This window comes from Mastigoproctus giganteus, chromosome 7 (assembly GCF_048544385.1).
Source record: "Mastigoproctus giganteus isolate SK-2022 chromosome 7, ASM4854438v1, whole genome shotgun sequence".
NCBI lineage: Eukaryota > Metazoa > Arthropoda > Arachnida > Uropygi > Thelyphonidae > Mastigoproctus > Mastigoproctus giganteus.
This window is the reverse complement of record NC_143581.1, coordinates 51,887,045-51,910,367: the sequence shown is the minus strand read 5'-3', so window position 1 is coordinate 51,910,367 and position 23,323 is coordinate 51,887,045. Positions and strand designations below refer to the sequence as shown.

The 23,323-nt window shown below is 37.4% G+C and overlaps 1 protein-coding gene across 1 annotated transcript in view; it reads right to left on the bottom strand.

The window, feature by feature from the left end:
- Positions 1-23,323, bottom strand: part of eIF2beta (eukaryotic translation initiation factor 2 subunit beta) — a 176,734-nt gene that overhangs the window by 66,746 nt on the left and 86,665 nt on the right. Inside the window, exon 6 of the mRNA XM_090377660.1 lies at positions 13,585-13,733. Coding sequence (XP_090233786.1) covers positions 13,585-13,733 — 149 coding nt within the window. The remainder of the gene's footprint in view (positions 1-13,584; positions 13,734-23,323) is intronic.

The following is a 23,323-nucleotide window of genomic DNA, read 5'->3' as shown; positions in this document are numbered from 1 at the left end:
GTGATCACAGTGTGCTGAAGTGGGATTTACTCAAAGAGGTAACTACCATTAGGGGTAAAGGGAAGGGTTATTGCTTCCGTAAAGGCGACTACGATGGACTGAGACAGTATTTAAATTCTATACAGTGGGACCAACTGATGATGTTACCAACAGCAAATTCAAAATGGGAAGCATTCAAAGAACTTATCTTGGAAGCTACTAGGCTTTACATACCAACTAAGAAATATTGTTCAAGGTTTAGGCCAAAATGGATGTCAGATGAACTAATGAGGCATATGGCAGAGAAGAAAAATGCATGGGATACATACAAATTAACACATGACACAGAAGCCTATGATAGATACAAGTTGAAATGCAACCAAGTTACAAAGGAGGTTAGGCAGGCGAAGGCAGATTACGAGAAATCCTTGGCAAGGGATGCAAAGAAAAACAGCAAAGAGTTCTTTACTTATGTAAACTCTAGAAGGAAGGGGATGAATCAGATTGGTCCACTTGATATTGATGGGTCAAGTGTTGATGATCCTGCTCAGGTAGCTAACAAACTAAATGAATATTTTGCATCGACATTCACACATGAGGAGTTATTCAGCGAGGGGAATGCCAGAGGTGTATTCAACTCTAGCAGTAAGCTACAGAATCTTGAAATAACTGGGAGTAAAGTGGAGGAGAAACTGTTGAAGATAAACACAAGAAAGGCACCCGGGGTGGATGGGATCTATCCAGTTATATTAAAGGAGGCAGCAAAGGAAGTAAGCAAACCTTTAGCCATAATTATGAGAGCTTCCTTGGACTCAGGGGAGGTACCCATAGACTGGAAATGTGCAAATGTGACCCCAATTCACAAAGGAGGATCAAAGGCTGACACAAGTAATTATAGACCTGTGAGCTTACCTTCTGTTCTAGGAAAATTAATGAAGGCACTGGTTAAAGAAGCACTGCAGGATCATTTAGACAAGACTTCAGTTATAGCTCAGACACAGCATGGTTTTGTTAAGGGGAAGTCTTGCCTGACCAACTTGATTGGATACTATGATGCAGTCACAAAAGAACTGGATGCAGGGAATAACTTTGATATCATATACTTGGATCTTAGAAAGGCTTTTGATACTGTTGCACATGGAAGACTGCTACACAAATTGGAGCAGTGTGACATTGGAGGCAAATTGCTGCTATGGATAAAGGGATGGTTGAGGGGGAGAAGACAGAGAGTGGTAATCAATAAACACTGCTCATCGTGGACTGATGTTATTAGTGGAGTCCCTCAGGGCTCAGTGTTGGGTCCATTATTGTTTTCTGTATTTATAAATGATATTGATGATGGTATATCGGGCTTAATGTCCAAGTTTGCAGACGATACAAAGGTTGGCAGGGTTGTCAAGGACACTACTGACACTATGCTGCTGCAACAGGATCTGGAAAGGTTGAGCAGATGGGCTGAGAGGTGGCAAATGAAGTTTAACATTGATAAAGGTAAAGTACTACACATGGGAAACAGCAACCCCAGAGCAACGTATCAACTCTGTGGTACTACACTGACAGTGGTAGAGAATGAAAGGGACTTGGGGGTGGTTGTGCAGGTAGATATGAAGTTCTCTGAGCAGTGCAGATGGGCTGCAAGAGTAGCTCATGGAGTATTGTCAATGATATACAGGAATTTTTCCAGCAGGGATAAGGAGGTGATTATTCCATTGTATAAGGCGATGGTCAGGCCACACCTAGAGTACTGTATACAGGTCTGGAGACCTCATTTCAAGAAGGATGTAGAGCTGCTGGAACGAGTACAGAGAAGGGCAACAAGATTAGTGAATGGAACAAAGGGGTGCTCTTACGAAGAAAGGCTTAAGTTTTGCAAATTACAGTGTCTGGAGACTAGGCACCAGCGAGGTGATCTGATAGAGGTGTATAAAGCCTTGAATGGTTTAAGCATGCTCAATGCTGATGGGATTCTTCCTCTAGCTCAGAAAAATCACCTGAGAGGGCATAAATTCAAATTGAGGAAAGACAGATGTAGGATAGACGTGCGGAAATTTGCCTTTAGCCAGCAGGTGGTTGGTTGGTGGAACAGACTTCCATCCCTTGTGGTGGAGGTTGATAGCCTAAATAAGTTTAAGGCTCAGCTGGACAGGTATTTTGAACGAACAGAGGGGTGAAGTGGAAGTGGGTTTTTTTTTTTTTTTTTTTTTGGCTGATGCTGCATAAGCTTGCTTTCTTGCATCAAATGTCTCTACTAATGCTAATGCTAATGTTGTAACCATATCCACATGTATTGCCGTTTTCATTGGTCCCTCTTTCCCCAAATATTGGATGACTGCACTGTGGTTGATTTTGCCCATCTTTCCTCGTTCACACAACTTTGTTAGCTTCAGGACTTGTAATTAAAAAAAAAAGGGCTTACTGAAACTACGTGAAATTTGGTGGGTTACTGTTTGAAGCGTTAAATACTGAAATTTGTAACACTGCACCAATACCCTTTCATACTCAGGGGCCACAAACTTTTCACCTCCTTGGACTTTGGAAGAGTTGAGCTAAATGAAATGGGATGAAAACTGGAATAGAGTTCTGTCATCCATTTTAGGCAATTGCTGAATATGGACAAATTTCCATGTGGCAGAAAAAATACCAATGAAATAAGAAAGGGTAAAAGTTAACACAAACAGGAGTTAAATCGGGAGCACAGATTTTAAGAAACAAGTGGAGAAATATTATCAAGACTATCCATTCAGTGCCTCCTGGCAGAAGACCAATGGAGCCAGTGAACAGATTGTTCAGAATTGCAGAAGATTTATATTATAGTCATTGATGCAAGAATTAGAGGAAACATAAGATGCTAATGAATCAACTTTCTCCTTAGATGAAAATGCAACAGAAGTACCAGATGTAAATAACAGTAGAATTAAGATTACAAAAATCACCTCCAATAACCCTGAGAAGAGGCCAGAAGCTCAACTACCATTTTGAACAAGAAGCATGTTTTCTCCAGCTCTTAATCTTTTCAAATAAAGTTTATATTAATTAACTTGTTTGAAAGTGTTGTGAGCTTCTATGCTGTCAGAAAATAAGGCTGGTGATTTGGAAACTGTGACGTGTGGGAATATTATTATATTCCACACGTTACGGGAAAACGAAATTCGCTGTGGTAAACCTTTAGTGTGCTGCGGCTGCAGCACACTAAAGGTTTACCACATAATTGTAAATCCGATTACTATCATAATCGGATTTTAGTAACGCCTTCTGAGTGACATTCGCTTCTCACCTCAATGGTACCATGTGACCTTCCTGTCAATCATTATATGATATGCCCGTTCTCATCTAACTGGACTTCCAGTAGATGGTTTTCATGAATTTGTTTTTTGTTTTTTTTTTTAATTTCATTCTTTTAGAACAATTTGTCATCAATCACATAGGTTATATGCTCTTGTATTTTTTTTTTTCCTGAAAAGTAACATACAGCATACATTAACCGTTAAATTTTCTTTCGTGTACATATGAATGAAAGCACAATAAAAGAAATTCACAAAGTCGTATATTTTTTCAAAGTGATTGATAGGAAAGGTCACGTGATACTCTTGAATTGGCAAGCGAATGTCATTGAGAAGGTGGTACTAACAATTCACTATATGGCCAGTGCAGCGAAGTTTGCGGTGTGTGTATCGGCAAGAGCTGCAGTAGAGTAATTTAAGTTGCAGAGAAATTGTTTAAGTATTAATGATAAAGTAAAGATTCTTCATGATATTGACCAGGGTTTTCAGAAAAAAGATGTTGTGGAGAAATATGGCATACCTGCAAGCAGCTTATCTACGATTTTAAAAAATTGAGAGTCAATTTTAAATGCAATTGAAGGAGGAGCAGACAAGAAGAGAATTAAGTTGTGTATATACGAAGATGTTGATAAAGCTGTTCTAAAACGGGTGCAAATGATACGTGAAAAGAATACACCAATATTGGGTCCAATAATTAAGCAACAAGCTCTGAAATTTGCACAGTCCCTTGGACATACAGAATTTAATGCGAGCACTAGGTGGCTAGATAAATTTAAGAAGTGCCACAGAACTGTGAAAAAGGTTATTTGTGGGGAAAGTATTAATGTAAGCGAAAAAGATTGCAAGTTCAAGAAACAATACCTTAAAGATTTTGGAAGAATATGAACCTAAGGATGTTTTTAATGCTGACGAAATGGGTTTATTCTTTAAATGTTTACCGAACAGAACATTTGCTTTTAAGTATGATAAATGCTTTGGCAGAAAGCAAAGAAAGAATCACTGTGCTAGTTAGAGCAAATATGACAGGAAGTGAAAAATTAAGACTTTTAGTCACCGGAAAATGAAAAAACCCACCATGTTTTAGAGGCATAAAATCTTTGGAAGTTCACTACACCTTTAATAAAAAAGCATGATTTCAAGTGATACCTTTGAAGACTGGATATTAAAACTAGACAAGCGTATAACAAAAGAAAAAAGGAAAATCGTGTTGGTAACTGACAACTGTCCGGCACATCCTGCCAGTATTTCTGCCAAACTTAAAAGTGTGACGGTGTTGTTTTTACCGCCAAATATGACGTCAAAACTCCAGCCAATGGACCAGGGCATTATTAAAAATTTTAAATTTCATCACCAAAAGAGAATAATAATGAAGATTGTCAATGCGTTATCAGAAAATATAAACTTGGAGGTTACAATTAACCTTAGAGATTGCATCTGTGAACTGGCAAAAGTTTAGACAAACGATGTCACTGAATACACTATTCAAAATTGTTTTTCGAAAGCGGGATTTGCATTGAATACAGAAGTCGAACAACAACTGGACAAACAAGATGAACTGCCCCTTTCACAACTGAAAAACTTTTGGACATTATTAGAATCGTCCAGAAACATCGAAAATGAAATAACACTGGATAGTTAATGTTTATGTAGATCAAGATCTGACTACAACAGATTGTTATTTGGTTTTCAGGAGCATTAGCAACTAAGGCCATATTGTTCCGGAATATGCGGTGGTCATTCCCTGACCGTTCCGCATCCTCTGTATTTGGTGGTGACGGGCTCAAACCCCGGTCTAATCAAGAAGCGTGTGCTACACACTGCTGCTCCTTCCCACCTGGCTACGGAGGCGCCTGACTACAACAGAACATCCAAATGAAGATGAAATACTGCTGAACAGTGTTAGACGTGACCATGATCACAAAGAAATTAACGATGACACTGAAGATGCATCAGAACAACCCATAGAAAAGCCGACTAGCGAAAAAATGATTCACGCTTTTAAAACGGTCCGTATGGGTCTACAGTTTTTGTGAAAATGTTCCTGATAATGGTTTTAATGCTCTGAACAAATGTGAGGTTTTCTTTGAGAATCAGACATTTTTTAATTGTACTGTGCAAACGAAAATTACAGATTTTTTTAATTTGTGATACTTACCGGCAAAAATTGTGTAAATGTAATTTAACAAAGTATTTTTGAAATAAAATACATTAAAAATAAATTTAGATTCATTTTCATTTTCTAATTAAATAACAATTTCTAATAAAAAAAGATATTTCTCTATAACAAATTTTTTCGCTGGATTTATCGAATTCGTTATAGGGAAGTTCGACTGTATATACAATGGAATCAGGTTATTTGGGCCATGTTAATCGGGGCAGCCGTTTATTTGGGGCAAATCTTAAAAAAACAGAAACCAATCGAGAAAATAGCCAGGGTTTACTTTGCTTAATTGGGGCAGGAGACCGCAGCACTTGAGATTACTCTACGATTGTCTCCGACGGTACCACGTGGTTCGATCGAAATTCTGGAGGTCACAACCATAAAACAATAAAAACAACTAGCAGTCACCTGTTTATTGGGCTTTTCTGTTAGTGCAATCTATCATAAACGGACAGTAAACTCGATCTTACTGAATTTGCGATAATACCGACAGCTGGAATTCTGTGGGTTTTTATGGTGAAATGTATTTACACTTCCATGAAATCTTCAATCATATAAAAAAAAATTAATTTTCAGATCACTTCATTCCTATTTTTAAAGCTTTGTAACTCGTTACTCGATTCTCACTTGCACGTATCATGTTACTTGCAATTTGTGTGTGCCATGTTCTTTGTTATTGATTGCTTATCTTTTTACTGTTTTAAATTTTAACCCCCACCCACAAAGATCAGTAAACAGAAATGTCAACCAGTATGTACATATTACAGTACGTATTAATTATTCTGATTATCATGTATATTCTTCCGATTTTCACGTATCATTTAATTTTTTAATTTGTAAAGTAATAAAGAGTAAATTTGTGCTTAATATATCTTTGCTTTTATAGCCTGTGGATAATATTCCTCCTATTTTCCCTAATTAGAAAATGTTTAAAAGAATTAAAATTCAATTCACAAACGTGATCACAATGACCGGCGCTTACTACACATCGTATAGTGAACGGTACTTTACTGTGGTGAGTTCGTCGTAACGTGATTTGATTGTACAGTGAACTAATTGTAAAGGGGGGGTATGTTGTATTTTTAACTATTTACATGAAACTTCAGATAATTGGGGCAGCCGCTTAATCGGGCCAAAGTGCACTAGTTATTGGTTGGTTTTTTTTTTTTTTTTTTTTTTTTTTAGGAGCATTAGCAACTAAGGCCATATTGCTCCGGGATATGCGGTGGTCATTCCTTGACCTTTCCGCATCCTCCGTATTTGGTGGTGACGGGCTCAAACCCCGGTCTAATCAAGAAGCGTGCGCTACGCACTGCTGCTCCTTCCCACCTGGCTACGGAGGCGCCTAAGTGCACTAGTCCCGATGTGTCCCAAATAACCGGAATGGACTGTGTGTGTGTGTGTGTGTGTATATATATATATATATATATATATATATATATATAGACACAGTGGATTCCGGTTAATCAGGGCAGCCATTTATTTGGGGCAAATCTTTAAAAACATAATCCAATCGAGAAAATAGCCAGGGTTTACTTTGCTTAATTGGGACAAAATGCCGTTTAATTGGGGCAGGACACCGCAGCATTGAAGATGTCTACGATTGTCTCCGACCATACCATGTAGTTCAGTCAGATTTCTGGGGGTCACAACAATAAAAACAATTAGCAGTCACCTGTTTATTGGGCTTTTGTGTTAGTGAAATCTGTCATAAACTGATAGTAAACTCGATCTTATTGAATTTGCGATAATAGCGACAGCTGGAATTCTGTGGGTTATTATGGTAAAATGTGTTTACACTTGTTTGTTTGTTTGTTATTTGGTTTTTAGGAGCATTAGCAACTAAGGCCATATTGCTCCGGGATATGCGGTGGTCATTTCCTGACCTTTCCACATCCTCCGTATTTGGTGGTGTTTACACTTCTATGGAATCTTCAATCATATAAAAAAAATAATTTTCATAATCTTCTCTTCATTCCTATTTTTAAAGCTTCGTAATTTCAATAGCCAAATCAGAGGATGATAGCATAGATGAAAATACTGAACTTCCAAATTTTACACTAAAAAGCATACGGGAAGGCATAAAGTTAGTTGAGCAATTAGAGTCTTATTTTTGGAATACAGATTCTTGAATGAAAGGAGCCTAAAGTTCAAAAATGAGCTTCAAAAATGCTTAATTCCATACGATGAAATTCACAAAGATTTATCAAGCAAAAGCAAACAAACCCAGATTACTGATTTTTAAAGAGTAGAAGATACACGAAATCTAGAATGGTGTGTAAAATAGTGTATTTTTGCTAGCTTTTGGAACGTAACCCCCCCCTTTTGGTACTTTTTCTTAGTCCCATATAACAAAGTTTCACACAACACAACATTTTATAGGAACCCAACTACTGTGTTATATGAGGGTTACCTGTACTTAGGATCAAAGAAAGTTGCAAAAAGAAATTTAATTTAAATAAACAAAAATATAAACATTGCTGAAAAGGAGGTTTAAAATAGGTCAACTAAGAAAAAGAGAACACATAATTCTATTTACTCTACTAATGGAAAATCAAAGTGACTTGAGAATGGCCACAGGACCCTGGTGAAGCAATCATTGCCAAGTTGTGATCTCAAGACAACTAACATTAATTATGTATACTTTGAAAGATCATTCATTAGGGAAAGATCAAGACTGTTAAGCATATAGATGGACTGCCTCGTATTCTAGCGTGTAAAGGAACAAATGGCGAGGGGCATTGGTAACAGCAAAAAACTCCACATGTCCAAGATGTGTCCATAAAAGAAAAAAAAATTGAAGCTCGTTGTTGTTGCGACCATTAATAATCTAGAAGAAAATTTTGTCCTTAGCAAAAATTTTACAGAAAGTAAAGAGATTTTTGAGATAAAGAAATTAAAAATATAAGATTCCAGATCGGGAATTTCCTGAAAGATATATCAAAGGGACTTATCAATAGATATTGCCTTTAAAGTGGAAAGAACCACAGAGCAGATAATTAGGATGAATAAATGGGCCTCATCTCTCCAAAGAATGTTCCATGGCCAGGCATCGTCCACTTCCATTCTGGCTGAAAATGTTAGAGCAAATGCCATTCGTGTTTCAGGATCATCTCTTTGCAGCTGCTGCTGGAGACTGATCTTGTATGGATAATAGTAGATTAGTTTCCAAAGAATTTTTCCACAGTGGAATATGGGACATCCAAATGCCTTGCTACTCCCATGCGCTGCTACTGATTCCAGCAGCTGTATCCATGGATTGGTCGATGACAGGCGCTGCAACTTCCTCTGCTACCCGAGGTGAAACAGGTTTCTTTTCTCTTCCAGGCTTAACAACAAAGGACCCAGTTTCCTCAAATTTGTTAATCATCCTCCTAACTGCCACAGCTGATAAAGGACCTTGACGTAAGTTCATATAGTGTCTAAATTCATGCAGAGCAGCTGCTGCATTGCATCCATTCTCAGTAAGCACGAATCATAAGCTCTTGTTGATTATGTGCCTGCCCATTGCTACTGCCGATTGAATGATTTAGTGAGGTCTTCAGACTGGTGTTCGGGGTGGCCACCATGTTGTGCCTGAAAGATGAGCAAACTTCATCGTTTAGAGGAAGTAAAAGTTGTAACAAGGTTTCCGTAGGTGAACCTGCAGAATGATCATAGGGGTTGCTGTGAAGTGATCGCACCACTGACACTGTCAGACTGACTCTTAATGCCTTCCCAGCCACAGGGCAGTCGTAAACAGAGACACCCGAAGACAAAAGAAACAGGCTGGCGCTAGAATGCTCTCTTTAATGCCCGTAGATGGGAGTTCGCCTTACTCCTGTGATCAGAGCAGCCCTCGAGGATGTCATGAGAGGGCAGTGGGTGGGCACTGCCGCCTTCTTCGACCAGTGCACTCCTTTCAAGTTGGAGATGGAGGGATTTATGAGAGAAGAGACTGACGGTCTTTCTCCTACCGGCAATGGAGGGCAGAGTGGCCCCATGTGGACTGCCGGTGGCAGCTCCCGACTGCAGATGGGCGGCGAATGTTTGCTCGCTAGAATGCAATGCTAATTTCTGCAAAATGCAAGAAATGAAAACGCAGACAACAACATAGAACTTTGCAATTAAAGCACGATCAGGCAGAGTGAGACACATTGTTAACAGTAAACTTACAGATACGCTTGCAATGTTCGCTTTTTCCCTTTATAGCTCTCTGCTGCTAGGAAAATTAAATTAACTCAGATTTATACAAATTTTCTGCTCTTTTAGGCATCTTGTTTTTAGTTTGGATTTAAAACTTTACTGCAATTCAGTTTATTTCTGTTGTTTTGCAAAGAGCACAAAAAAATTTGTAATTATTTATTTGTCGGTACTTTGTCATGTCTTTCCTCTTGTACAATGCCATATTATCCCCTATCAGCAAATTTTGGAACAAATTTTTTTTTTCATGGTACCCTTCTCCCTTTCAGTTTATAATTAAATTATAAACTGAAACTGAAAAAAATAATAATAATATTAAATTACAATATTATTTAATTTTTACATGAAGTCTTAAAAGCTGAGCCTTCTATGTAACTTCAGTATTTTCTTCCTACACTAGATAGTGGAGAAAACAATTTCAGGAAAAAGAAGTGCAAAAATGGACTTCAAGCTGTATGATTTTAAACAGATTCTATTAATACTGTTTGGAATTTCAACTATGAAGATGACACATGTAACAGTTGCTGCTGTTATCAGTGGTGCAAGTCAGTGTTGAGCAAAATTCATTAAAAACAAATGAGAATTTTATTCATAAATAAAAATAATTTTGTTATTCGAAATGAAATTTATTCTATTAAGAATAATAAATTATTCACTTATTCTTATTTATAACTTAAGAATAAATATTTTATTCATAATTTGCAGTATAGTTTTATCTGCAGTGTTATTCAAAATAACTGTTTTCGTGAGACATGACATTGGCAAATTAAACAGAATTTAAAAAACATTTGCCAATCTAGTCTAAATCTCTTTTCATATAATTTGAATTTATGGCCCTAGTCCTGGAAGTCATTCATAAAAGTGAAAATTTTTGTCTTCACCATTTTGCTATCCCCTTTCACAGCCTTACAAACCTCAATCAGGTCCTCCGTAAGGTATCTGGTAGAGCTTTGTACCTCTAAGCTACAAAGCTTTGTAGCCAACATATTCAAAGTCTTTTATCATACAAGCACTTTTTTGCAGATCTCACCAAGGATTATGCCATCTTTGGACCCTTTCAACCTCTATCTTTCTATTAAACATGGTCTCATACTTGGTCACAGTATATTTCAAGTGTGAGCTTACAATTGTATTATACAATGGGATTGTGACCTCTATCTCTACATGCAAACGTTCAATAAATCATCAATAGGACACTATGGGTCTTCTTTGTCATCTGACTTGCAATGTTTGGAGGACTTTATGCCCAACGACATCATAACTCCCAAATCCATTTCCTCCTCTACTGTTTTTAATTCAACTGCCAGATTTGGCATTTATTTTAAGGGATTATATTGTTTTGCTAAAAGATTAATTATTAATTTTTTAGCAAAGCAATATCTCTAAAAGAGTAAGCTCGGCACTGCTCAGAGAACTTCACGTCAGACCGTACAATTAGTCTCCCTCATTTTCCTTCACATTAATTGCGGTACCACCCAGTCGGTATAGAATTATTTCTGCCCATATGTAGTCCTTGCAGTTGTTAAACTCAACTGCCACTTAACTCATTTGTCCAATATTTCTGGGTCTTTTACAGTACAGTCAGTCCTCGTATAACACGTGTTTACATTACACAAATTTGATCATACACGATTTATAAATAGGGGAACGATATCTTATATAACATGAACCGAATTCGCTTATGCACGATTCGCCTTTGTGTTTACAAGAAATGGCAGTCGAATGCAGAATCACCCCAATCGAACGCAACATGATAGGAATGAAGAGAAGATTCTGAAAATATATTTGTTTTTTATATAAGTGAAGGGGAAACACATTTCACCATAATAACGTAAAAACCAACACAATTCCAGCTATCAGTATAATCGAAAATGCAATTAGATAAACTTTACTACCAGTTTATAAGAGATTCCACTAGCAGAAACGCAACTGAAAATTGTTTTTATTGTTTTATAGTAGTAACTCCTAGAAATGTGCTTTAGTAAAATGTGAGGTGAATCTCTGCCTTTACGGTGTTGTTTATTCAGTTGCTAAACACACGCAGCTTTGTTTATGTGTATCAAGTGTGCCTCCTCGTTTTGTAATTGTGCTTTATTCCCTAAAAATGAGTAAAATACTTAAAAGGTGTGAAAAGGAAGCATCCTGGTGAAGATACTGCAGATTCAGAGAGAAAAATAAAAGCAATATCGATAAACAGAGGCGGACTGGATCAAAAATTCTTACCCGGAAAATATGTAGTGACCTCATACTAGTGTTTAGGGCCAAAATCACGCCGGCCTCCGGCTCACCGGGAAGGCTTATAGCCAGTCCGCATCTGTCGATATAGAAAAAAATATGAAATTGTGAAACGCTTTGAGCAAAATGAAAGCCCATGTGATATTGCACGTGCTACAGACCTAAATGAGGCAACGCCGAGAATTACAAAGAATGCAGAGAAAATAAAAACAACTTTTATAGCAGGAACAACTCAAAGTGTAATTAAAATCCATTAGATTAAGACACAAAGAATTGGAAGAGATGGACCAGCTGTCATCTGTTTAGATAGAAAATCAAACAAAAAACAAGTTTGCTTATGATAGAAGCAAAAGCATTGCAATATTTTATTACGTAACAGTCGTAATAAAATACTTACGTATTTTTTTACGATTATTTATTGTGTTTGGTAATGTTTTGGTTATCTTGGGTGGTCGGCACCTAACCCTATTTTTCCCATAGGGCCTGTTGTTTATATTGCACGATTTGACATTGCACAAGGGTGTCTAGGAACACAACTATCATGCTATACGAGGACTGACTGTATAAAGTGTTTATTCCTGCCATTATCCACTCTGCCAACCTTTGCCTTAACTACAAATTGAGACAAGCTTGATTTCATCAATACTATTAATAAATATTGAAAATAGTAAGATCCCATCACTGAACCAACCATGAGGGATTTCACTAATAACACTGTATGAATTAAAGTAAAACAGCTCAACTAACATTAAATTTTTTTTCTATCCTCCATGAGAGCATAATGATTTTGCCACTTGTCGCTCGTTTGCAGAGGTCTCTTCATCCAGAGATGCAATTATCCTATCTCATGCAGAGAAATATGGTTATTCCAGGTTTTTCAGCCTGCACAAGAAAATCAGACTGAACATACACTTGTACAGACATAATGCATGGAGCAAAATTAGGACCTTAGCTGCTAATGTGTTATTTAAATAATAATGGCAACAATTTACTTTCTGTGGGATGCATCATAAGTCATAGTAAATCTTATATAAAGCCAGACTTCATATAAAAAATAAATTAAATTTATCCAACATTTACCAAGTTGTTCTGGTTTCACAGAACTCAAACAGATTGTAAGTTATGAATTTCGTAAAGTTAAGCCAGACTGTATTACTCATATGTATATTAATAGATATTCTAACAACAGTCAATGCTTCTAATCCAGCAGTCATGGTGCCATCATTTGCAGCAAGCATGATAGCAGGGACCTAACAAGTGCCCAACTTTCTTTAATTTCTGGAAAAAGTTTTGTGCTTTTTTGAATTCTGCCTAAACAATACCAAATATTTCTTAATGGATTGCAATACCTGATGTAAAAACTTTTTAATAAATAAATATTTAAAATGCTCTTCAACTTTTCAAATAGTTAAAAGATTCTAGGAAGGAACCTGACAAATGCATGGCATTACTGTTAAAACCGTAAAAAATTACTCAGAAACCACTGCAGTGAAAATTAGTCCAGGTCCAGATTTTTCCAGTCTGGTTAGCAGCTAACCGGATTAATCAATGGTGCTTAAGAGCCATTAAGAGCAGTATCTCTGATCAATAACTTCTGATATGATCACATATTTTAAGGCTACTCCTACATAAAAGCTCACACTTTAGAAATGATAGCATTAGTTAAAAATTCACAATAAAAAAGGAATTTTCTATTATATTTAAATAAAACATTAAGCAAATATGAATTCAGCAGTTACCACTTACATTTTGCATATTTCTAAGAAATTAGCAAAAGAAGTTTTCTTTGTTCCAACTCTCAGAACCTGAGGAGGCCTCATAACAAATCTTCTTTTCTCTCCAGCAACCATATCAGGATTTTTCTCTCTCATTATACTAAATACACGTTGTAACAACTGACAAATAAAAAATTTATAATTTTTTTTAAAGGTCCTGAATGCATTTCTATATTACAAAAAAGAACGATTAACTATAAATTATAAAAAATCAATGAAAAGCACTTTTCTGATTAAGCACCATTTAGATATGTACATATGTAAGCAGCACCCAAAGTTTCCTTCACCACCTATAAGATGCTCCTATGAAGATCACAGTGTCAGTGAATTCCATCATGCACAGCACTGGGTTATGCAATTCTGTTGTTTACTAGCCAGCTTGCTACCAGGAAGAGGATGATCATACCTCATCACTGCTGTACCCATGATTAGGTACCAAATCCCTCATTCACCTAGGAAGGATAAATGAACCTCCTACGAAAGAATGTTTAAATGGAAAAGAGATGATATTCAGAAGAGGAGGAATAGATACAATTGGTAAGGGAAGAAAGGAGAAGGCGACCTATAGGAATATGGAAGAATGAGAGGAAGGTTTTATTAAAGAGCAAGTCATTTGTCACTCCTCACATGCGAAGGGATCTCCAACATAAAGTTCCCACCACTTGAAGCATTCAAAGTGCCATGTAATTAATTTATGAAGTGCCATGTAATTTACTAATTATGATTGTATGATCTTAGGCCATTCAGACAGTACTAATTTTATGAATGTCATTAAACAAAATATTATAAAAACATGTCCATATTAAACGTATTAATATATATATCATATTATATGTATACACACACTACCATATCAAAAATATTTAGACACACCCTCCCAATGCAGAGAATGATATGTTTCAAAAAAAAAAAAAAAAACAACTTTAAAAGTGCATGGAAAGCAACTAGCCTAAGTTTTTGCAAGCTGCGTATGGAGTTTTAAAACAGTTGAGACACCATAAGCAACTTACTGCAATAGAACTTAGTGCTTGCATCATCTGGAGTTCTAAATGTCTAAAAGAGTATCCACAGTTGTGGGGGGGGGGGATGCCATGAGTTTTCCATAGGAGAGCTGGTGCTCTCCATGAATCAGAAACTTTCAGTTATTTGCAATGGTGCCTAACCCATCATCCTCAAACAGAACTAGGTACAGTCAGTCCTCGTATAACGTGTTTACACTACACAAATACAACCATACACAATTTATAAATAGGGAACGATATAGTGTATAACACAAACTGAATTCGCTTATGCAAGATTCGCCTGTGTTTACAAGAAATAGCAGTTGAACGCAGAATCACCCCAACTGAATGCAACACGATAGGAATGAAGAGAAGATTCAGAAAATGTATTTATATCAGTGAAGGGGAAACACATTTCACCATAATAACGTAAAAGCCCACACAATTCCAGCTATCGGTATTTTCGCAAATGCAATTAGACTGAGTTTATAACAGGTAGTAAACTCTGGCACTAGCAGAAACGCAACTGGAAATTGTTTTTATTATTTTATGGTAGTAATTCCCAGAAATGTGCTTTGGTAAAATGTGAGCTAGTGAGGTGTCTATAGTGCATCTCTGCCTTTACAGTGTTGTTTATTCAGTTGCTACACATACGCAGCTTTGTTTATGTGTATCAACCGTGCCTCCTCATTTTGTAATTGTGCTTTATTCTCTAAAAATGAGTAAAATACTTAAAAGGTGTGAAAAGGAAGAGTCCTGGTGAAGACACTACAGATTCAGAGAGAAAGAGAAAAGCAATATCGATACAGAGGCAGACTGGGTCAAAAATTCTTACCCGGGAAATTTGTAGCGGCCTCATACTAGAATTTTTAGCAAAAATCACACTGGCCTCCGGCCCACCGGGGTTTCCCCGGAAAGGCTTATGGCCGGTCCGCCTCTGTTGATAGAGAAAAAATATGAAACTGTGAAACACTTTGAGTGAAATGAAAGACCATGTGATATTGCATGTGCTACAGGCCTAAATGAGGCAATGCCGAGAATTAGAAAGAATGCAGAGAAAATAAAAACAACTCAAAGTGTAATAAAATCCATTAGATCAAGACACAAAAAATTGTAAGAGATGGAACTACTGTCATCTGTTTAGATAAAAAAAAATCAAACAAAGAACAAATTAGCTTACAATAGAAGAAAAAGCATTAGCAATATTTTATTACGTGATAGTCATAATAAAATGGGTAAGTATTTTATTACGATTATTTATTGTGTTTGGTAATTTTTTGGTTACAAATGTGTGTTCAATCTGGAGTGGTCGGCACCTAACCTTATTTTTCCCATAAGGCATTACAGTCTGTCCTCGAATAGCACGATAGTTGCGTTCCTAGAAACCCTCGTGCAATGCAAAATCGTGCAATATAAACAACAGGCCCTATGGGAAAAGTGGGGTTAGGTGCTGACCACCCAAGATTGAACACACATTTGGAACCAAACCATTACCAAACACAATAAATAATCAGGTAATTTTAATCGTTATAAAATACTTACGTATTTTATCGTATTTAATCGTTATAAAATACTTACGTATTTTATAACGATTAAAATACGTAATAAAAATAATATTATATTATAATAAAGTATTTTTAGTATTTTTTAATACTAAAGAAGTATTTTATACGAACAAAATACGTATTTTATTCGTAAAAAAATTATTATATTAAATAAAATAGTCGTAATAAAATACTTACGTATTTCATAATACGTAATACGTAAGTCGTAATAAAATATTGCTAATGCTTTTGCTTCTATCGTAAGCAAACTTGCTTTTTGTTTGATTTTCTATCCAAAGAGATGACAGCCGTTCCATCTCTTCCAATTCTTTGTGTCTTAATCTAATGGATTTTAATTACACTGAGTTGTTCCCGCTATGAAAGTTTTTATTTTCTCTGCATTCTTTGTAATTCTCGGCGTTGCCTCATTTAGGTCTGTAGCACGTGCAATATCACATGGTCTTTCATTTCGCTCAAAGCGTTTCACAATCTCATATTTTTTCTCAATCGACAGAAGCGGAATGACCATAAGCCTTACGGGGGAAACCACGGTGGGCCGGAGGCCCGTGTGATTTTGGCCATAAACCGTAGTATGAGGCCACTATAAATTTTCCCGGGTAAGAATTTTTGACTCCGCCTCTGTTTATCCATATTGTTTTTTTCTCTCTCTGAATCTGCAGTGTCTTCGCCAGGACGCTTCCTTTTCACACCTTTTAAGTATTTTACTCATTTTTAGGGAATAAAGCACAATTACAAAACGAGGAGGCACGCTTGATACACATAAACAAAGCTGCGCACGCGCGTGTAGCAACTGAATAAACAACACTGTAAAGGCAGAGATACACTATTAACACCTCACATTTTACTAAAGCACATTTCTAGGGGTTACTACCATAAAACAATAAAAACATTTTCCAGTTGCGTTTCTACTAGTGGAATCTGTTATAAACTGGTAGTAAACTCGATCTAATTGCATTTGCGATTATATCAATAGCTGGAATTATGTTGGTTTTTACGTTATTATGGCGAAATGTGTTTCCCCTTCACTGATATAAAACACATAAATACATTTTCAGAATCTCCTTCATTCCTATCGTGTTGCGTTCAGTTGGGGTGATTCCGCGTTCGACTGCCATTTCTTGTAAACACAAAGGCGAATCGTGTATAAGCGAATTCGGTTCGTGTTATATAAGATAACGTTCCCCTATTTATAAATCGTGTATGATCGAATTCGTGTAATGCAAACACGTGTTATACGAGGACCGACTGTATTTATATTGCACGATGGTTCCTAGGAACACAACTATTGTGCTATACGAGGACTGACTGTACTATGGCGCTACAAGTTACAAAATACACTCTTTTCAGGTTGAGTGTGACTGAAAAGAATGTTTGGGAAATGTCGGCACTGCAGTAAATTGTGCTCACAATGAAATTCAGCAGATGTGGATCATGGTGTTGGGCTGATATTCCTGGTTCAGACTCAGACCATTGGATGTAGTGCGGCCCACACTGCAGCAGTTCTAAAGATATGCCCTCCACTCATCATTATTTCCATTAGTTATATAATCACTAAAAAGCTTCTTCAAAATTGTTTTTCAAAGGTTCCTTGGCTGCATTTGTCATAGCTGATAACTTTTGTTTCAAAAGGAAAAATGTTGTACTTTTAATGTGTTTCAAAGTTTCAAAAAAAATAAATATCATGGCACAAGATCAGATGAATAAGCAGGGATGTTCTTTAACTGTAAGACTATAAAGAATGTTCATAAAGGTATCTGGAGTTGCATAATAAGCAGAAGCACTGTTATGGACAAATTTCTGATTTTTTCTTGTCCATGGATTAGTATTGGCAAGTGATGATAAGTAGCAAGCTTATATTGGAGGCTTGAAGTGGTGGAACCCATGTTTAGTCTCTAGAGCTAAGTTCCGGTCAACTCTTCCTTCATGCAGTATGATTGATGACTTTTGAGGTTATGATGAACGTCGTGGTGAGATCCAATATTCCTTACACTTCGAGGGTACAGCTCTAAAACGGTGTTCGCAGGCCGGCAGCTAGTTAGTACACTGGACCGAACCTATTGGTAACTCTCTAGGAGGCTTCCGGATCAGCTAGTGTATAATCTTGCTACCTCTACTCTGCCAGATAGTGACTGGAGGGAGTCCGAGTAGTGTGTAGGCGGGGAGCATTCTCGAGGCCACGTTATGTCAAGGAACTGGGTATATTCTTACCACATGTACACCATATCCAAAAATTTCATTACTTCATACAGCATGTCCCACCCACTTTTTCTTACTATTGAATACACCATGAATTGTCAAATTAATAAAGCAAGCTTACCTGCGAAAAGATCTAAACCTCCCAAGCACTTCCTAATTCATTTCACAAATATACGTGGTCTCAGTTCTAATCTCAACGATGTCCATTTCCACTTGCAGTCTGCCAAACCCCATGTACTTTTTCTGACAGAATCTCAGTTATCGGTTGATTCAACTACTGCTCATCTCTTATGTCCAAATTATTCACTGTATGATTCCTTTTGCCTCAAAGGTGGTACTTGTGCATATGTCCGTTCTGATATTCCCTGTCAGAGACATGGCAATTTGGAATCTCCTCTCTTTGATCTTCTCTGGCTTAAAATCTCTCTACCTCATTCGGAAAAATTCATCTGTTGTCTCTACCATTCTCCCAACTCCACTAATCACTTGGAGCTCTTTGACTTCCTCTCTTTGCAACTTGACTTTCTCCAGTCCAACTTTCCTAACAGTGAGGTAATTTTCCTTGGTGATTTTAATGTTCACAACTCCAGCTGGCTTCCGTTTTCTAGTCACACTGACCCAGCAGGTCGACATGCTGAGGCTTTTGCAATTACTAATGACATAGCACAGATTGTTCATTTACCTACAAGAATACCGGACAATCCTAATCATACAGCCAACATGCTTGATCCTTTTCTCACAAACAGCCCTTCTAAGTACACGGTCGAAGTGAGAAGTCCTTTAGGTACTTCAGATCACAACTTGGTGATTGTCTCTTCTCCAATGGAACCTTTATCTCATGGCTATTCCCAACCTCGTGTTGTTTGGCATTACAAGAATGCAAAATGGGATGACCTGTGAGACTTCTTTTCTTCTTTTCCTTGGTTGGATTATTGTTTCAAAACTTCTAATGTCAACGTTTGCTCAGATCGTGTCAGTGAAATTATTCTTGCAGGAATGGAATCCTTTATCCCACATTCCACTTTAAAATCTTGTCCTTTATCTAAACCTTGGTTTTCCAATAAATGTGCTAAGGCTGTTCAAGAGAAGAATGTTGCATATCGTAATTGGCTTGTTTCTAATTTTTCAGTTTCATTTTCTGCCTACACCAAAGCTCGCAACAATTGTAAAGCAGTTATTAATCAGTCCAAACTAGAGTTTGAACAGGCTAAGAGTAGAAAACTTGGTTCTTGCCCTAATGGTAGCTGAGCATTCTGGTCTCTTGCCAAAGCTATTTGCCGCAACTTTTGCTCATCTCTGCTCCCAACTCTGTCCAAACCAGATGGTTCTGTTGTCACTTCAGCCAAGGATAAAGCTGACCTGCTAAGCATCCCACTTTTCTTCCAGCTCATGTATTAATGATCTTAGTAAAACACTTCCCAACATTCCCAACACGTTTACTGTCCAACTTCAAACTCACAGAACCAACTTTTCAGCTTCCTTGTTTACTCATTCAACTGCCGTTTTCTGGAACAACCTTCCTTCATATGTATTTCCTGAAAATTACAGTCTATAGAAGTTCAAGTCCAATGGCAACAAATATCTTCTTTCGTCTTCTCAACCTCCAACCCAAGCATTGGTTCTGTTGTCACTTCAGCCAAGGATAAAGCTGACCTGCTAAGCATCCCACTTTTCTTCCAGCTCATGTATTAATGATCTTGGTAAAACACCTCCCACCATTCCCAACACACTCCATTCAATGCCTCCTGTGTTCTTTCGTCAAAAGGATTTTGACGAATCTTGATGCTAAGAAAGCTCCAGGTCCGGAGGGTATTTCTCCACTTGTTCTCAAAACCTCTGCTCCTGAACTTACTCCTATTCTTTGCCGCCTTTTTTTTACTTTTTTATTCCAAAGGTATTTTTCCTTCTGCTTGGAAATTTGGTTATATCCAGCCAGTTCCTAAAAAGGGTGACAAATCCCTCCCATCCAATTATCGTCCCATTGCAATTATTTCTACTCTTTCTAAAGTAATGGAGAAATCAATTAACCGCCAACTCTTAAACTACCTAGAAACCTTCCGTCTGATCAACGATCGCCAGTATGGATTCTGTCAATGTCGATCCACTGGTGATATTCTGGCTTATGTTACCCATTTATGGACTAATTCAATGGAAAGGTTCAGTGAAACACAAGTAGTTGCTCTTGACATCTCAAAGGCTTTTGATCGTGTTTGGCATAAAGGTCTTCTAAACAAGCTTCCATCTTATGGTTTGCCAACTGTTTTTAGTAATTGGTTATCCAGTTTTCTCTCTGATCGCTCACTGAGGGTGATGGTAGATGGCTCTCCGTCTTCTAACTTCTCCACTAATGCCGGTGTCCCCCAGGGTTCAGTTCTTTCCTCCCACTCTTTTCCTCTTGTATATTAATGACCTTCTTCCATTGACTGGAAATCCTATCCACAGTTTTGCTGATGATAGCACATTGCATTCTACTTTTCATTTTGAGAAACCTTGTCCTGCTCAATCAGCTTCAACTTCTCGAAAATCTGCTACCAATTCCTTAAATGCTGATCTTCAGGTAATTCTCCAGTGGGGCAAAGACAACTTAGTTGATTCCAACCCTTCTAAAACTCAGTCTTGTCTTATATCTCGCAATAAGGATTCTTCTGCTCCTATGCTTATCTTTACTGACACTCCGATTTCTACGCAAAATGATATATCTCTTTTGGGGATTACCGACTTCTAATCTCTCTTGGCACAAGCACATTACAAATATTGCTTCCTCTGCATCTAAAAAACTTGGTTTCCTCTTTCGCTCTTTGTTACTTTTCTTCCAAACAGTTGCTCACTCTGTATAAATCGCAAATCCGCCCTGCCATGGAATATTGTTCCCACATCTGGGGTGGTGCCCCCAAAACCTCTCTCAGGCTTCTTGATTCCATTCAGAAGAGGGCAGTTAGGTTAATTAATGATTCATCTCTAACAGAGTCTCTCCACTCGCTTTCTCATAGACGTACTGTTTCTGCTGCATGCCTCTTCTACAGATACTTCCATGGGCACTGTTCTTCTGAATTGGCTTCTATAATTCCCGCTCTCTCTTTCAAAACAGTCCGAACACATGCCACCACCAGCTAACATCCATTTACTGTCCAACTTCAAACCCACAGAACCAACTTTTCATCTTCCTCATTTATTCATTCAACTGCCGTTTTCTGGAACAACCATCCTTGATATGTATTTCCTGAAAATTACAATCTACAGAAGTTCAAGTCCAATGTCAAGAAATATCTTCTTTCGTCTTCTGAACCTCCAACCGTAGCACGGTAGTAAGTAATATAGGTTCTAATACCTGTCGTCTTTGGGGTTCACATAAAAAAATAAAATAAAAAATAAAAATTATAGCACTGGCCATGCCCCCCCCCCCACACCTGTGTATGTTCTATAATAATTTGTCTAATTCTTCCTTAAACTTATTCAAACCACCTAAGAAACAACAGATTGAAGTTTATTCCAAGAATCAACTACCTGGTAGCTGAAAGCAAATTTCTACTCATCTATCCTACAAATTTAACTCAATTTAAATTTGTTCTTCCTTATGTGTGTTGTCTGAGCTAGAATAAGGATGCCAAAATATTTAGCTTAATCAATCCAGTCCGAACCTTAAAACAAAAGTCACTAGTTTCCAGACCTGCAATATGCAGAACTGAAGACTTTTGTGACCCTCACTAATTTCATTGTCCTTCTCTGCACCCATTCCAACAGATCCATATTCTTCCTAAAATGAGACTTATACACCTGTATGCAATGTTTTCCCATCCTGTATATTGACTTGAACATTGAACTCTTTGTAGACTCCTCTTTCCAATGCCTGTTGCAACTTGGAATACTTTGTAACAAATTTTGTTTTCCCTGGACTCTCTCTCTCTCTCTCTCTCTCTCTCTCTCTAGAATGCAAAGTTTTATCAAAATGAAAAAGAAAGCAGGTAGGACATATTCTTACTGATCAGGAAATTGGAATCTAAAGTTGGAGCACTTTAGAAAGAAGTGGTAGTGAAAAAAGTCCTTTTAAAGGAATGCCATATGACTTATAAGTCACTATAAGTTTAGCAGTACTCTTAGAAGCCAATCACTGATTAATATATATATATAACCAGTGACAATGCACACACAATATATATATTGTATGCTTTGTCAGAGAATATATATTTTATTTTCTAAGAGTGGTTGCTGAGTAAATGTCATGGCACACATTTATATCATGTATTTATAAATCGGTGCCAGAGGTGTATTCAACTGTAGCAGTAAGCAACAGAATCTTGAAATAACTGGGAGTAAAGTGGAGGAGAAATTGTTGAAGATAAACACAAGAAAGGCACCCGGGGTGGATGGGATCTATCCAGTTATATTAAAGGAGGCAGCAAAGGAAGTAAGCAAACCCTTAGCCATAATTATGAGAGCTTCCTTGAACTCAGGGGAGGTACCCATAGACTGAAAATGTGCAAATGTGACCCCAATTCACAAATGATTTGATTTGGTAGTTGTTGGCGCATTGGCTTCTGTGGCCATATTGCACCTCCCAAGGTTTTTGTAGTACTTTGATCCAAGCCCGAGGCGGGAATCGAACCCGCGACCTTTGGGTTGCCGGGCAGGTACTTTACCCACTCGGCTAGCCCGGTCGGCCCAATTCACAAAGGAGGATCAAAGGCTGACACAAGTAATTATAGACCTGTGAGCTTAACTTCTGTTCAAGGAAAATTAATGGAGGTACTGGTTAAAGAAGCACTGCAGGATCATTTAGACAAGACTTCAGTTATAGCTCGGACACAGCATGGTTTTGTTAAGGGGAAGTCTTGCCTGACCAATTTGATTGGATACTATAATGCAGTCACAAAAGAACTGGATGCAGGGATTAGCTTTGATATTATATACTTGGATCTTAGAAAGGCTTTTGATACTGTTTCACATGGAA